At 36.9% G+C, this 16,662-nt stretch overlaps 3 protein-coding genes across 3 annotated transcripts; 2 read left to right on the top strand and 1 right to left on the bottom strand.

The window, feature by feature from the left end:
• Positions 1-6,003: 6,003 nt before the first annotated feature.
• On the top strand, positions 6,004-10,707 carry LOC126762480 (uncharacterized). The gene is made up of 5 exons (XM_050479256.1): positions 6,004-6,107; positions 7,650-7,782; positions 7,856-8,193; positions 8,436-8,596; positions 10,453-10,707. Exons 1-5 carry the CDS (start codon positions 6,096-6,098, stop codon positions 10,571-10,573), a joined length of 765 nt encoding a protein of 254 aa, XP_050335213.1. The 5' UTR covers positions 6,004-6,095; the 3' UTR covers positions 10,574-10,707.
• A 2,514-nt stretch (positions 10,708-13,221) lies between these two features.
• LOC126762485 (uncharacterized) lies at positions 13,222-14,802 on the top strand. Its single transcript, XM_050479261.1, has 4 exons — positions 13,222-13,362; positions 13,442-13,559; positions 13,636-13,913; positions 14,634-14,802. Exons 1-4 carry the CDS (start codon positions 13,339-13,341, stop codon positions 14,709-14,711), a joined length of 498 nt encoding a protein of 165 aa, XP_050335218.1. The 5' UTR covers positions 13,222-13,338; the 3' UTR covers positions 14,712-14,802.
• Positions 14,486-16,425, bottom strand: LOC126762472 (uncharacterized). Its single transcript, XM_050479244.1, has one exon. It carries the CDS (start codon positions 16,318-16,320, stop codon positions 14,800-14,802), a length of 1,521 nt encoding a protein of 506 aa, XP_050335201.1. The 5' UTR covers positions 16,321-16,425; the 3' UTR covers positions 14,486-14,799.
• Between the last annotated feature and the right edge of the window lie 237 nt (positions 16,426-16,662).

Below are 16,662 nucleotides of genomic sequence, written 5' to 3'. Positions count from 1 at the left end.
TTTTGGCACCGTAGACTCGATAAAAATACACAAATATTCGCGAAATGATATTACCAAAATAAAATTTCACAAATCGAAATCAGTAATAATCGGTTTAAATTTGTCTCAAGTCATTTAAACTCTGTTCACAAGCCGAATCGATAAACAATCTCTAATTTCACGGCCACGGAATCGTTTAAAATGTTGCAGAAGAACTTTATCACGAACACAGGTATTTGAATGGCATAAATCATTTGGTGAAGGTCGTAAAGTCATTAAAAAATTGTCTCCTGGGCGTCTTCCATCTAGCTTTGTTAATCATCGAAAAAGTTAAAGAAACAGAGCTTGAAAATTCTCATTTTGGCATCAGAGAGATTCTGGAGGAACTCAACATCTCTTATGGATCGACTAAACACATTTTGGTTAATGCTTAACAACGTTGCTGGAGACTCCACATTCATGAAACGCAACCTTAGTGGGACAAGACTTGAGTTTATGAATATGATATCGAAACTGTCCAACAATCTAGCGAATGAGGCTTAAAAAAGAGCTGAAACCACAAAAACTCTTTCCCAGCCGAAGTTTATATGAAGTCTATAAAAAATTTAATCAAACATTGGCGTACTTGCATTGACTCAGAAGTCTATTTTGAGGGCTTTTTATCGCCATCAAAAAACGTGGAAATATATGAAAATATATTTTTTAGTTCGGATAAAATTTAACCATTTTAGAAATTCACTATACTCTAATATAATTACGTCAATGCATTGTTTCTATTTCCTCGTTCATGTTGTTAAAGTCATAAGCAAATATTAAAGCTTAATGGCCCATGTTGTAGGGCTTTATTTGTCTTCAATTATGTCCAATAAAATACTGCATTGAGAAAATTTTATCATATAATAATATTATTGTATACTTATAGGGTGGCCCACAACAAACAACAGCTTAGCCCGAAAAGAGTTCATCTTCAAATAATTGAACATGTATTTTAAAGGGAGACATCTACAGCTGAAAGCTCTATTTGAGTGATAAAGGGATGCTGATGATATTTTTGAACCGGATTTCAAAATATGGATCGATAATCGAAATACACAATTGATTAAAGGACTGCCAGTTAATGATCTTGCCAGTTATCCCGGTGTGGCCAATTGACTCGCTGCCTGTGTGTCTTTTACGAAGTCATTTGCGACTCAGCTCGGTTCATAAAGAAGCAGAATATCGTTAAGCACCTTTAAATAAATGTAAACCTACGCATGAGCCACCCTGTATATTTTACCAACTATTACTTTGTTTAAACCTTGAAGTTTTTAGTCTTTTTACACGTGTGTCTGTTAAATAATTTCCACCCAAGGTTTTAAGTAAACAAGTCCGTACCTAATTAATTTATGATAAGACTATTTACTACAAAAGCACCTGCAGCAACAATGCTGATTTTCGCCAACCCGCTGCATTAACTGTAAATATTTGAATAAGATTACTCTTTTATTACTAACCAAGTGCTGATTTCATTACCGTTAGGTTATGTTGAGATTGTGTGATTTTAACACGAAAATTATCAACAGACTCCAGATTCTACGATATATTAGAATATACTTGTATTTCGGCTCACAATTGAGAGCTTTTTGGTGTAGGTCATATAATCTAATATACTTTTACTACCGGGTATAATACTATGTTCTATGCATACTCTTTGTTTGCAAAAAACAACCTTCATGTTTGAGTGTAAAAATATTTGTAGAAGATTTGTGCATTTACGGCGCCTTCTTAGAAGTGGAGGTCCGCACTTTTATGAGCGTTATAAACAAATACTGTAGTAGCGCTTATCACTGGCAAAGGGATTATTGGTTCTTATTGTCAGATGTGATATATTATCTCATTCCACAAATTTTATTCAAGGCGAATTTTGAAGTCAACTAATAAATCTTGTCAGAAAGAATAGCAAAACTTAACCAAAATTTATAAACTCTTACATGGCATGAGTCATAAATTTTTATATTTTTGTACACAGACATTCCCATTCACCAAATTATCACAAAAAAAGCTACATTTTCACTTATTTTAATGAAAATCTTTACTATCACCTTCAAATTAGACTTCTTTTGAGTCAATACAATCATGTTAAAGCTTAAATCGTTTTATTATACACTTGCTATAAGCCCCGACTGGAATGGCCTTCAGAGCATTTAGCAGATTTTGGGTTTTTCGGTTTCAGCTCATTTTTGGAGCGCTATTCGCTAGATTATTGAATAGTTTCGACGTTATATTTATAACGTCATCTGGTCAGTAATTATGCGTTTGATGAATGTACGATCCTTAGCAACGTTCTCAAGTATTTCTCTCGGGACCTCTATGTTGGGCTGGGTTAAAATGATTGATGCCTCAACTTTGCGGAGGCAAACATATGTAATTGGACTGCTATGTACAACACTTTTTGAGGATAAACGATAAAAGGTCTGTAGTTGGATACCAGCTATCAGCAAAAATATTTAATTGAGACCCCGACCTATCACAAATGTTTTATTTATATTTCCGCTTTTTACCTAGATGTCTAAAGGTAAGACATCCGAGGTGTTTTCATCTTGATCTGACAAAGGACGTTTTTATCTCATCTTCTTCCAAACAGCTGATGCAGCTGGCGTTCGGTAAGATTTTCAATCTCACTGCATGAATCCTGATCGGACAGTGTCAAAACAGAACTATTACAACCACTGAAAGGTGGTTTTTGCTGAGAATGTTCTCTGGACCTCCAGCGATTTATCTTGGGCTAGATGGTTCTTGCAACTTCACAGCTACTGGAAGTTGACCAGCGCGTGCTGTTTGATCTGAGGTCCAACAGACCATTTTCCAATCTCTACTCGATGTCGTTGTTACAAAAGATTCAGACTTTTTGATTAGTCCAAAATATGAATAGTCGACACCATAATAGGTGTTGAGATTTACCCACGTTTCTTTAACTTTTACCATGATTAACAAAGGTAGATGAACGACTTCCATGAGACAAGTTTTTAATGACTTCACGACTTTCACTGGGTGATTTGTGCCACTAAAACACTTCTGTTTGTTATAAAGTAGACTTCTCAAAACACTGCTGCATCATTTTCAATAATTCCGTAGCAGAGTTGTAATAGAAAAAAGGTTGTTCCAATAAAGAAAATTAAATTTTTATCAGTTCGGTTTACGATTGCAGTTTATATGGATTAGTTTGGCTCAGATTTGATCAGATGGTATACTTGATGTTAGGAAAGGTAGGGTGGAATAAGTGACTAGGTCTGCTTAATGGAACTGGCAAAAGTAATTGCTGATATCGCTGCGTTTCCAACTCACTTTCCGCAAATGTTAACAAAATACCAGGATTTTCAAAATCCGTCATTTACGTACGAAAATTGAATATTCTACATTAAATAGAACTATGACTCTACTAGATATTTCATTAGTATTAGCGCGACGACAATTGTGCTTTGCCTAAGTATAAAGACCTAGACGAAAAACTCTAGAAATATATATTTCTTTATCAGAGCGGGCGGTATGCCTCTAAAACGCCTTTTGGGATACTCAAGAAAAAGGTACTACTTAAATGTCGGACGAGGAGTTGTATGATCTGAAAGTAAATAAAGACAACAACGTGGTTTAACTATAAAAAATGACAACAACTTTGCTCTGGATCCACGACAGTTGTGTTTACGGAACCGTCGATGTACATGTAAGTAGGTAATCTCGTTAAAACTACGTGTAAATTTTCTCTTTGTGACGTATTTGCTAATGATCGTTTAAGATATAGTAAGTATGTGTAAGCTAACTATTAAAAATTAATGATTAACGTAGACTGTCTACCTAACTATCTTTTATGAGTCTTTCTAGGAGTCAAATACCATACATTATAATTTAATTATATTTCATGTGTTCTCTAATTAATATAACTTTAAAGCATTTACGGGATCCAACCAGACAGCGGTAAACAGTTTCGAGCAATTTGAATTATACTAGTAAGGTGCTATAATTTCGGACGACATCGAATATTGAAGTTTTTGTACATACCGTACTACCGGAAATCGATATATTCATCAGGGGATCTATTTTTATATTTTTTAGTTTGAAATCACTGATCTGATTTCATTGGGATATGTTGCACTGATAGGAAGAAAGGAGATCCTCATATTCCGTAGCCAGCAGGAAGGTATGAACCTATATCCCCACTTGGAGCAGAGTGAATAATGTGGCAATGTATGCAGTGTAAAATCTTTGTTGATGCTTGGACTATCTATTTCAGGATCAAATAAGCTGTTGGGATTATACCAGTTGAACTCGCGTGCGCTTAGCAGGCGCTGGTCGACGATCAGCTCCTGTGCCAGCATGATCCTTTGGGCATAGAGTTGAACGCAGAAGATCGACTAAACTACTTTCTCTTAGCAAAGTTCTTAGCAATCGTAGGACTGAAAGTTATTCATGCGGTAAGGCTAAAATCTGTGTCGGACACAAATTGTCAAAGTTGTATGGGTGAGGGTGGGGTGGAAACAGCCAGGCACTTTCTCTTCCACTGTCCGGTCTTTTCAGGACTGTGATGGAAACATCTCGGGAGTCTCACCTTCGGCGATTCACAGATTTTGTGAAAGGCTCAAAGCGCTTTGTTGATTTGTAAGGGTCCTATGATCTAATATATATGTATGACTTATAGCTACCAAATGGGTCTGGCAGTGAACGAGGGCAAGACGAAATATCTCCAGTCATCAAACAAACAGTCGTTGCACTCGCGACTTGGCTCTCACGTCAATGTTGACAGTCATAACTTTAAACTCTTAGATAATTTCGTCTATCTTGGAACCAGCTTAAACACCACCAACAAGGTCAGCCTGGAAATCCAACGCAGGGTAACTCTTGCTAAAAGGTGCTACTTCGGACTGAGTAGGCAATTGAGAAGCAAAGTCCTCTCTCGACGAACAAAGACCAAACTCTATAAGTCTCTGCGCGTCCTGCTATATGGTGCAGAGGCCTGGAGAGAGAAAAGTTCTGCGAAAGATTTATGGCCCTTTGCGCGTTGGACACGGCGAATATCGCATTCGATGGAACGATGAGCTGTATGAGATATATGACGACATTGAAATAGTCCAGCGAATTAAAAGACAGCGGCTATGCTGGCTAGGACATGTTGTCCAAATGGACGAAAACACTCCAGCTCTGAAAGTGTTCGACGTGGAGAAGGACCAGGAATATCCAATTGGCGCCACGTAGCGAAAAGAAGAAACGACTGGCGCGCTGTTGTTAACTCGGCTATAATCGCGTAAGCGGTGTCTACGCCAAAAAAGAAGATGAAGAAGGTACCACAGCAGACCGGAGTTCCAAGCTGTTCAAGTGATATCCCTGTTAGGATTGATACTTAGCCTACGCTGTTAAAATTGAAATTGTTGGTAGTTTTGTCCATCTTTAAGCTAAATGTTAAATTGTTGGAGTAGTTTTGAAGATGGAAAACCTCTCCTAAAGGTGGGCAGTGTCACATCAAAAAGATACATTTTGGAATAGGAATTTTTTTAAACTTTCGAAATTTTATTGTCAAACGCTAACATAATTTTATGCTCCCGACTAAATATGCAATAAAACAGGTAATATGACTTACACGAATCAACTCCACCCAATTTATTGAGACTAAGATACCTCCATGTGCCTTTTAACTTTTGCGCAAACCATTTCCGATTGATTGAAGGCGTAACAAACAATCGTTATGTGACGTAAACATGTGTGTCAGACTAGACATTTATACTTAAGTGTATATGGAACTACTTGCAGATCTTTGTATAAAGATAATACAAAATTTATTACGCAAACAACTGAAACTTTATCATTCGTAAGTGTTTTCAACTTAGAAATAAGAAATATGTGTATGAATTATAAGCAAAGCATTAATGTAATCTAAATGAATCGGCTGAATAAATACATCAGATAATAAAGATAAATGTCGAACGAAATTTTATGGATGATTTGTCAGATATAAATAGGCAGATGTTGCTATAAATCATCGCAGTTACTAGTTACTAGTGAATTTAAAACGACGAACCGCGTTTGGTCAAGTGAAAGCAATTTGAAATACGAGAAAAGTTAATAAAAGTCTAATTTGATATACGAAAATGTTTGGAAAAGTAAGTCCAGGTGGCCTAACCACACGTAACTAAGATAAGTGCAAAATTGAAACGGATGCCAGGATACAAATAGTAATGAAAAAATGTCCGAAGTTTTAAGAATTTGAATTTCAATACGGTTGTGAGAAATTGTGGAAATAGTGTACAGATCAGAGTAAGAGCTTACGACCTTTAAGGATTGGAGAAAATACAGTTTAAAACCGAATAGCAGATATGTATTCGTTTATAGATAGCTGATGGCGGATATTGCTTTTCACAACCAGTTAAGCCTTAAGGATATTTTAAGCTTCTACGGAGAAGCTCTCTCTGTATTCATATTGTCTGTCACAATGGACTAAGCTCAGCGAAAGCTTCCGGAGATTTCTCACATTAATATGAGCAATAATAAAGCAATTTAAGAATATCCTCATAATTTGTGAATGTGAGGACTGTCTGTACTAAATGGAAATATTTTCTCGCAGGCAGAGAGCACATGGTTGGTTGATTGAAAATGAAGCACTAGAGCACTTAGACCATTATTAAGACCATTGTGCTTCCGAATAGTAATCAAATTAAGCCTTATCGAGTAACTCGGTTGATTTAGTAAATGTCCACCTCTCCTCCTCAATGTCTCTTAAGTTAGAACATTGTGACCCGTCTCATACGCCTCATATCTTCCCCCGAAATATATGAGATGGTTGGATCGGCTGTGATGGGCATTCGCAAAGATAATACTCCACAACCTCAGTAACTTTGAGTAATTTTCAGCGCAGGCTCTGCACTCGGCCGAACCTACTTTTATCTGCCTTTTAGTTTCAGCTGCGCTTCATCTGCCTTTATTACTTTCATCTAATGCGGTGAAATTTGGTATTGCCGCTTGGCTATTCCCTAGAAAGTTTATGGACTTGCTGATTAGAGCAGAAGACGGCTTGATGGTCTGAATTGTAGACATTTAGTTTGAAGCTACCTTCTGCGTAGATTACATACAATAGAAGAAGCTCGTTTCTATGCCTATTTCACCTTCAGATCCGTCGGTGAAGAAATTTGGTCCTTTTTGTAAAAAGACAGAGTTCTGTTTTCTCCGCATTTACAGTAAGGCCGCGACCCTCCGCTCAGTTGGCAGAGATGTCAAATACCCTTTTCATGAGCCGGGATGGGCGATTAAGATTCATCCCTGGACAAAATGCAGCGAAGTTATCTCTGTCGAGTAGAAATAATAATTCATTGATCAAGGTTACCCAAAACAAGGGGATAAGATGCCTCCTTGTGATCTGACGAAAGCGATTTTTATAGGTTACTCATCGGATATGGTTTGTCTATTGCTTAACTTATAACTTAACCATACAAGCACGTTCTGATGAAGGTCAAAAGAAGCGATATCGGTGCAACCGTACAATCGTTGATCATTGCCACTTCCACTTAAATGAATGAGGATAGCGTAAATTCGCGTTTTTCTAAAGAACTTTCGATTGTCCCAACTAAGTAACTATTTCATACATTGGTTGGTTCTTTAGTACAAACTATTTCGGTAAAAAAGTAAGCATTAATATTCTCTCTTCACAGATAGTAACAATTTGTATGGCTTTGGTGTTGGCGTCAACATTAGTCTCGAGTCAATCCTGTGGCACCTGTATGGATAATTTCGCATTATGCGTAAATGAGACCAGCTACCAACTATGCTATGAAGCGACAACATGTGAGTACCTAAGAATTATACGCAAATATTATAACCCGGCCATGCATATTTAACCGGAAACTCGTCCTTGCAGTGGGACCGTCTGATGAAGAAATCTACACTTGCCCAAACAATCAATACTGCACGGATTCGGAAAATATATGTGAGGCGAACCCGGATGGTGTCAATATTATAGCGGTTTGTGCAGGTCAGGAAGATTCTACAGCATGTAGCAGTACATGTACTGGCAAGACAAATGGACAGCTCATTTGCTTAAGTTCAACGCAATTCGGCATATGTAGAGGTACGAGTACAACAACGTTGGTACCTACCAGTCCCCTCTCTTGTCCGACAGATCAAGTGTGTAGTGAGGAATTGGTTTCGCAATTAAGCTTGAAGAAAGTATGTGCTCCGCAAGCAGTGCTGGATTACGTAAGTACGAAAAGAAAAATAATAGATAACGGTTAGATAACTGTATGTATGTAAAATTATCCTGCACACAAATGCACTCGTTCAGAGTTGCTCCGATTCTAGTTCATTTTATGCGAGTAAGTACTTCCTGCTGGGTACATATGTATTTACATACAAGAGTCACCTGCCTGCATAGAGAATGTTATCTGTATTTAACATATGAATTTCTATATGTATATTGATTGTTTCGTTTTCATTTACAGTTTGAATTAAAGTCCACATGTTCAAATGAAAATGCGGTAACTCAAGCCACCACTACAGCATCAACATCACCAACAACACCAGTGGATACATTAAGTGCATGTGAAACCTCGGGCAAAACCGGATCTTATTTCCAAATAGCAAACCCCGACGATTGCCAATCGTAAGTATCATCTTCATACTACAGTGAATTCTCGGCCTTCGTGAAAATATCTTTATGAAAACGCGTTTGATTCAACAGACAACTAGTTTAACAAGACAAAAATGACTAGTGACACCTTACATTGTGTTTGGGTCAGCATGCCCGATACTTATCTTGACTTCGATCGGTTTAAATGAAAGTTATATGCTACAGTGGTACGATCTTGAGACTCTGTTGCTTTGCTCTGTAGAACAATCTAATACACATTTTGTGAAAATTATTTTTGATGTTCCATAAAAAAATTGCAGCTATATGCTATAGTTAGCCAATCTGAAAAATTTCTTCTGAGACCGAAGTTACCTTGGATAATGGTCTATGTCAAATTTCCTCAAGATTTCTTGTCAAATAAAAGCGGTTTCCATACAGGGGCTTGATTTTGATCGACCAGTTTGTATTGCAGCAATATGCTATATTGATCCGATATAGGCGATTTCGATAAATAAGCAGCTTCTTGGGGAGAAAAAGATGTGTGTGAAATTTAGATCGATATCTCACAAGCTGAGGGACTAGTATGCGTGTATTTAGAAAGACAGACAGCCAAGACAAGAGTGTTAACGGTAGCCTACTACTTTATTCTTGTGAAAGTACATTCGATGTCATTATGCGTGGAACTCGATTTCTTTTGCATGGCCACCACGGGCACGCTTGCAGAAGTCCAGACGCTTAACCCAGTTTCGAGGGTTTTCAAGCATAAATTGGCCGATACTGCTACAATACTGCGATTTCACGTTTGATATTCGTACGAAATTCATAAATTGTCGCTGGCTTGTTGGCATAGACCATAGACTTGTTGTAGCTTCACAGGAAATAGTCTGACGGCGTCAAATCGCACGACCAAGGCGGCCAATTGACTGGGTAATTTCATGAGATAATACGTTCACCAGACTTGGTTTTCAATAAATCGATTGTGACATTAGCTGTGTGGCTTGTGGTGTCGTCCTGTTGGAACCACATATTGCCCAAGTCCATTTCATCCAATTCGGGCCGAAAGTATTCGGTTATCATTGAGCAGTAGCGATTCCTTTTCTCTTTTCTATCAATGAAAATCCGGAAATGATTTTTTCAAGTTGTTCTTAGCCCAATTTACGAACATACGACGATTTTTGGTCAAGTGTCTTTAGTTCTTGCGTCTATTTGATCTCGTAAGGATGCAGGCCAAGATGTTTTCGAAAAATTTTCCACAACGACGCCACAGAGATTCCCAACGCTTGAGAACGATGTGTTAGAGACTTACATATTTAGGTCTTTCTCAATTGATTGCGGCAGCAATATTCACGACATTACGGGCACTACTGTGTCTCCCTGGCACACGAACATTTTGATCTGTGCCTATGGATTAAAATTTTTCCACTAGACTGTCAATTGTTGATCTGACAGGACGATTATGACGACCAAAAATTGGAAGTAACGCTCTTAAAGTTGAGACCACTGACTCCGAATTTCGGTAGTAAATTTTAATAATTTCGACTCGTTTTTTGATCGTATATCTTTCAATGATGAAATGGCAAACCTTACTGAAGAGAAATGTCAAAAGAGCGGGGAAAAAATATGGCGTCGTTTTGTAAACTTTTGTAGCGATACTTATCTATTGAAAAATCAGTTATATTTGTAGTACTTATGAAGTAGATATGATTCTGAATGTATAGTGAATTACCCTTATAATAAATAAGTGGACAAGTATCCCACTCTTACACTCTTTGTATGGGTTTTTACTGAAAAATTATCGAAATTATGCGCGCAGAAATCCACAAAAATGTATATGTTTGTAGATATAAATATATTTATTTCTAATGATTTCGATTTCTTGTCTTCCTTAGATATATATATTGTCAACGTGATGGCACCTCCTACATATCAATGGTTCTGAAATGTAAAGCCGGTCTGTTCTACAGCGTTGCGCAGAATAAATGCATTACTGGTGTACAGTGCCCACAATGATTGCGAAGAGATTATTATGATGAGCAAGCTTGAAGAATGCCAATTTAATTTTTTTAACCAAACTAGATACAATTTTTAGAAAATACACTTTTAATAAATAGCTTGTACACTCATTCATATGTACAAGGGTACATATATACAAATAAAGCTAAATGGGAAAAATGCAATTTTTTAAATATTTTATTTATTAACACTTCTTTAGATTAGGTAAATAAGGATTGTGTAAGACATTGAGGTCTCTGAAGAATAAATTCTATTGTGAAGCTTTACTTAAAATCGTAAATTGCTTAGCTGTTGCTTTCCTGAAATGAGATATAAGTGATATAAATTCAACCAAAGAGGCTAATTTAATATTGAATATGAGAAGGAAACATAAACCAGCAGAGGACCTGAAGTGAGTGCATTAATTTTGGCATTGTCTTACATATTGACCTGGCGGTGGGAAGTGGTCTCGCCGTCAACCGAAGTAAAACCAAGATTTACTAGAAGATATAAAATCCCAGTGGAATCGCTGTCGCAAATAGGAGACATCCGTCTGCAACCGGCGGATACAGTGAAATATCTAGGGCTCATCCTGGATAGGAAGCTTTCATGGAAGCCGAATATCGAAGAGAGAGCAAAAAGGCATATATTGCCTTATACTGCTGTAGAGGAGCCATAGGCAAAAGGTGGGGTCTCTCACTCAAAGTGGTCCTCTGGATCTATGACACGATGGTAAAGCCCATTTTGTTTTATGAAGTATTTATGTGGTGGAGGGCTCTAAATAAGACCACCTCAATAGCATGTGTGGGCCACTAAGGTCCACTCCAACCATGGCACTTAACGTTATCTTACACATATGGCCCGTAGATAATGACGGAAGGTGTATGGCTGCGAAAGTTGCTATCAGACTCAAAGAATTTGGGTTCTTAAAAGAACACATATCTGAACATTTGGATATCCCCACACACTTTGATTTCATACCGGATCACTTAGATCATGGAGTCGCCAAACTGAGTTCTGGCAGGTCCTTCTCTGTCATCTTTACAAATGGGTCACAGATTGGGGGAAATGCTGGTGAAGGATTTTACTGTTAGGAGCTCTCTACCAACTCCAGCTTCAGACATCCTGATTATTGCAGTGTCTTCCAAACCGAGGTTGCAGCCATTAACGTAGAAGTAGATCTGCTACTCCGGAGTGCAGCCTCCTTCAGAGAGGTAACCATTCACTCAGATAGCAGAGCGGCGATACTATCCTTGGACTCATTTACAGTTCGTTCATGTCTGGTCGAGGAGGGTTTAAATCGAGTGTCTTTCTGATAAGATTGGTAAGGGAGGAAACGCAGGAAATTGCAAAGCCGATGATCTAGCAAGAAAAGGCACCCTAGGCTACCTATCGATAGAATGGGGGCGGGTCGGTGCTCCCATATCCTCTTGTGTTCTCCTACTAGACTGGGCTTCGTGGAAGCTAGGCCAGCGCTGAGCCACCATTGGTACACAAAGGACCGCTATAAACGGAAGGTATATGGGGACTACGGGTAGTAAAGGCCCAATTTTATCCATTTTTGGCATCAAGACATACCGTTATCAGAACTCTTAGCTTCACTCAGATACCTCACATATTGACCAATAATAGGTATAAGGTCAACCGTACGAAGCGAAAAAAGGATTAGCTGTTTTTTGGCCCACTCAAATATACATAATATATAAATAACTCCATATCAATCTCGCTTAGTTTTCGATGTTCGCAAGAAAGTACCTTGTAAATTAAGAACAACAACATCTCACATAAGACAGAAGAGACTACAAAGTTGATTGAACACATTTAGCAGACATTGAAATCAAAAGTTTTTTGAACTCGAATTAGCACTTTTCACTTGGTTTCGCTTTTGCGTTACGCCTGGCTTTCTTACATTAAGAAATGTGTGTGGATGACCCAAAGAAATTTCTAAAACAATATCTATGTTATAAAAGGAAATCAACTATAACGGCTCTACAGCACGTTTCGAAGATACAAAAGCAAAATAACAACAAACATATAAGGGAAATAGATATATTCTTGTATGTATGTATGTTTTCGCTCAAGATCAAGATTATTTGCTTTCAGATATTATATCTATGTCTGCATACATGCTATATGTATATAGATTCGTACAAAATTTGTTCACTTATTTTTCTTATTTCGGCCAATGTTAGCTGGAATACTTGATAGTTTTGGTTTTGTTATAGCAGTTTGGAACCCAGCAGTAAATACGATATATGAAACCACTGGGTATTTAATAAATAGTGTTCTGTTTTTTTTGTTTTATTTTTATAACTGAAGGCTCTTTAAATAAACTTTTACTAGTCATGCAATTTTTGGATTTGGAAATTATTAATAACACTTTACTTTTAAAAATAATCAATTTCTCAAAATCAGGTTACATAATTATAATAATTAAAACTAAATTTAAATTAACTCTCTTTTTCCAAACTTATCCATTCAAACATTTTGCATAATCGCACTATATTAATATGATTCGATTCAACCGTTAAAGTAAGCAACAAAAGCATATTTAAAATGCTGCAATGTCGACCAGTGCTGTTTGAAAATGGGTACATTTGGAACTAATTCTACAGCAGCATTTATATGTAGCATACATACATACATACATAAGCCATAAACAATATTTACTTAAATCTTGGCGAATTGCGGAATTTATAAAAAGCATAGAGACAACAGCTTTCAAAGAATAGTCGCGCTGAATTTATCAACGAAAGATATTGCCAACTAAATTAGTTAACAAAATGCAAATTAAACGCGAAGTTTTGGTAAGCAGGCGCCATTGTACTCGTTTTACGGTTATAATATTTTACCTATTTTTATTTATTTTTTTCATTGCGGCCACAGCAAGCGCTTTTCATCCTTTCAATAAGTGTCTGGTATGTGAGCGGCCAGGCCTGCAATGTCTGCCAGAGCAATAGCGCAGCATGCATTAATGAAACATCGTTCTATCTGTGCTATGGAGGTACAGTGCACGCACAAACTTACAAACAAGTGATTTTTTACTAAATAAATTCTTTGTAACAAATATACATACATAGGTACCGTACCCATAAAGGATCAGATGTTTCATTGCGCTGATGGACTCATCTGCTCGAATTTACCTAATATTTGCTTTCAGAGCAATGGTGCCTCGGCAAGCTGCGGTGATACATCTAGTTGTGGTTTGTGCAATGAAAATCAAGTATTCGCATGCACGAGTCGCAACACTTTTGCATTTTGTTTTGGCGCAACAAAGCCCACTGATGTGACTGGCAGCTGTCCGACGGGGCGAATATGTGATGCATCGACGCAGAATATATGTGTTACAGAAGTGCAGGCAAGTTTTAAACCGTATATACATACATATATTAATAAATATGTATACAAACTAAAGCATATATGAACTGATAATAATAACAAGAAATTACGTTAATCTCAGTTGTACCGAAGTTATAATACATTTCACAAACAAAAAAGAGTGTATGGCAGCTAAGTGTATGCTATTGTGGTCCGATCTGAAGAAAATAGTTCGGAGATTGCAGCGTTGTCTTGTACAATAATGCACTCCCAATTTCGTGAATATAAGTATATTCTTAAATAAAAAAGTTTCCATACAATGACTATGTGCTATAAATGCCCCACATCGACAGTTCCGACAAATAAGCAGCGGGGAGAGGTTTCAGATCAATATCTCAAAATTTAACGGACTAGTGCGCGTATATACAGACAGACGAACATCACTAAATGGACTCAGCTCGGCACGCTGAAAATTTATATACATACGTACATATGTATATGTATATACGATATACTTATATTTCATATATGCAGTCTTCGACGTTTCCAACTCATTGTTACAAATTTCGTTGCGTTACTTATTATGTCTTGTTTAGGTTAAACAAAGTTAAATTTTATATGAAAATACATATTTATTATGCATTTAAAATTCATAATCATTATTTAGTAAACAATACTTTTGTACGCCTTTAATCCTAATAGATATTTTATTACGTCATCATGTTTTTCTTAAATAACAATAAATATTTATTTATTACAGAGCACGTCAATTATTTGTAATTTGGATAGTCCGGGAGCAACAAACTTCGCAGATAATGCAACAACATTTTGGAACTAATATTTAATCGTCAATGAATATTCCTATTTTATTTTATATAAAAAAATTAATCTCTTGTATACCATTAATAATAAAAACTAATTAAAAATTATAGATCCTCTTCATCATCCATTGAATTCGTAGTGTCTGCCAGCCATGTTCTGACTTCACCTAAGGCGGGTAAGCGAAAACGCCACTCATCATTTATGTATTTATACACTTCATCGCCAAGCTGCAATAAGTCCATGGCCACACGTTGCTCGTCGGGTTTCCAATTGCGATCCGCACTGCCGAACATCTCCATGCGTAGCAATGCAAGCATAGATGATGATATGTATTTTTTAATACCGTTAAATAGTTGTGCCTTTGACGGCGTATTTTGCATATTATTGTGTCCTCCTGCAGTGTAACGTCGATTGCCAATGGCGATCTCTTTGCCGATTGACGATGACGATGCCTGACTAGTAGTTACTGTTACCTTTTGCTTTAGCTGCTTTTGTTTTTCATATTCCACGCATTTTTCGCTTAAACGGGCTTTTTCTTGCTTCAGGCGTTGGCTTTCAATCGAAGTATTTTTGTTGATTTCTAACTCATTTTTGTATTTATTTTCCAATTCTTCATAGTTTTCCAACAGATTTTGGTATGCGGTGCTGGCTTTGTCCAGCTCAATTTCTGTTCTACTTAAAATTGTTGTTTTCTTCTTTAACTCATCGTTTGATTGTCCGAGCTCTTTCTCCAGCTCCCGAATTCGTGCTAACAATTCCTCTGTTTTCTTAACATATTTCTCATCTTTATCTAGTAGCTCTTTAGAGAGTTCATCACATTTTTGCTGGTTGAATATATTATCACTTTCCAGTTCAACTGAATTCTCATTTATATAATTTTCAATCTGGATGAAATCATATTCCCCTTCTTCTTCTGCTTCTATTGATATATCCTCGCCCGCCTCTTCAGATTCGAAATTTACTTCGGTATCCAGTGGTATATCCAACGTTGAGACATTCTGATCGATTTTTATGTTAATAATTGTATCAGCTGGTATTAATTCACTGGTTTTGGAAGGTAAATTGATGGCGGTTGAGTTTAAAATTTTCATTTTTTTCGCGTTAGTGGAGTTATCAAAGCTTATATGATCTTCTTCTCTTTGCCTCTTTTCAATATGTAATTGCTTAGCTTCATGAGTATTCCCTAGTACAATATTGTTTTCCTTTAAGTATTCACTTACAACCAAATTGTCATGAAAGGAGAAGGCAAACACATACCCTTCCGGTGGAATTAAATGCTTTAGTGTACACTGTGGTAATTTGATCAATTCGGGTCCACCATTCTCCTCCTCGTGCGAATAATCCAAAGCCATTTCGTCATTTAAGCGCATTAGTGTTGGCTCAGCGTCCTTATTTAGGCCGTCCCGTTTATAGTTCTTAAAGCATTCATCACGAAAGTGTCTGGCACAAATAACGCGGTTCTTTTGGTAGGCCTTGTTAAAGTCAAGGAAGTGCATTGTGTTGGCTAATTTCAACCAACGTCGGTAGCGCTCTCTGTGCTTTAGTGGAAAATGGAAGAAATGCATGCCGGGATTTTGAGACGTTCCAACAGGGCAGCCGCGAAACGAACAACGACATCCTCCCATTTTGAAATTTCACACGTTAGTTAGAAGTTTTTAAAGTTGAACACGCAACAAGTTAAGAGTTTCCTTTAAACAAATGTTTACTTCTATTTCTACATTGAATGAACAAATAGAGATGTGCAACGCTAATAATTATTATTAAAAGCTATCGATAACTTATGAGTATCAATTTTTATATACCCCTCAAGAATTAAGATTCGATTTAATAACACACAAACAAACAAAAAATTTCCACTGAGGTTCAAACAAGTCATATTTACGCGAAAAATGTATAATGCAATATATGTATATCTTATTTCATAAATATTAACTAAGAATCAAGATGAACATCTTGCTAATATTTTT

This window comes from Bactrocera neohumeralis, chromosome 6 (genome assembly GCF_024586455.1).
Source record: "Bactrocera neohumeralis isolate Rockhampton chromosome 6, APGP_CSIRO_Bneo_wtdbg2-racon-allhic-juicebox.fasta_v2, whole genome shotgun sequence".
In the NCBI taxonomy this organism is placed as follows: Eukaryota; Metazoa; Arthropoda; class Insecta; order Diptera; family Tephritidae; genus Bactrocera; species Bactrocera neohumeralis.
This window is presented reverse-complemented; position numbering and strand designations above follow the sequence as displayed.

Excerpts from the sequence above, each read along its gene's own strand:
- LOC126762480 (XM_050479256.1), top strand. Across the intron at positions 7,783-7,855 it reads ATGCTATGAAGCGACAACAT|TGGGACCGTCTGATGAAGAA; the intron begins GTGAGTACCTAA and ends TCGTCCTTGCAG. Across the intron at positions 8,194-8,435 it reads CGCAAGCAGTGCTGGATTAC|TTTGAATTAAAGTCCACATG; the intron begins GTAAGTACGAAA and ends TTTCATTTACAG.
- LOC126762485 (XM_050479261.1), top strand. The coding sequence starts at position 13,339 with ATGCAAATTAAACGCGAAGTTTTG. Across the intron at positions 13,363-13,441 it reads AAATTAAACGCGAAGTTTTG|CAAGCGCTTTTCATCCTTTC; the intron begins GTAAGCAGGCGC and ends TTGCGGCCACAG. Across the intron at positions 13,560-13,635 it reads GTTCTATCTGTGCTATGGAG|GTACCGTACCCATAAAGGAT; the intron begins GTACAGTGCACG and ends ATACATACATAG.
- LOC126762472 (XM_050479244.1), bottom strand. The coding sequence starts at position 16,320 with ATGGGAGGATGTCGTTGTTCGTTTCGCGGCTGCCCTGTTGGAACGTCT.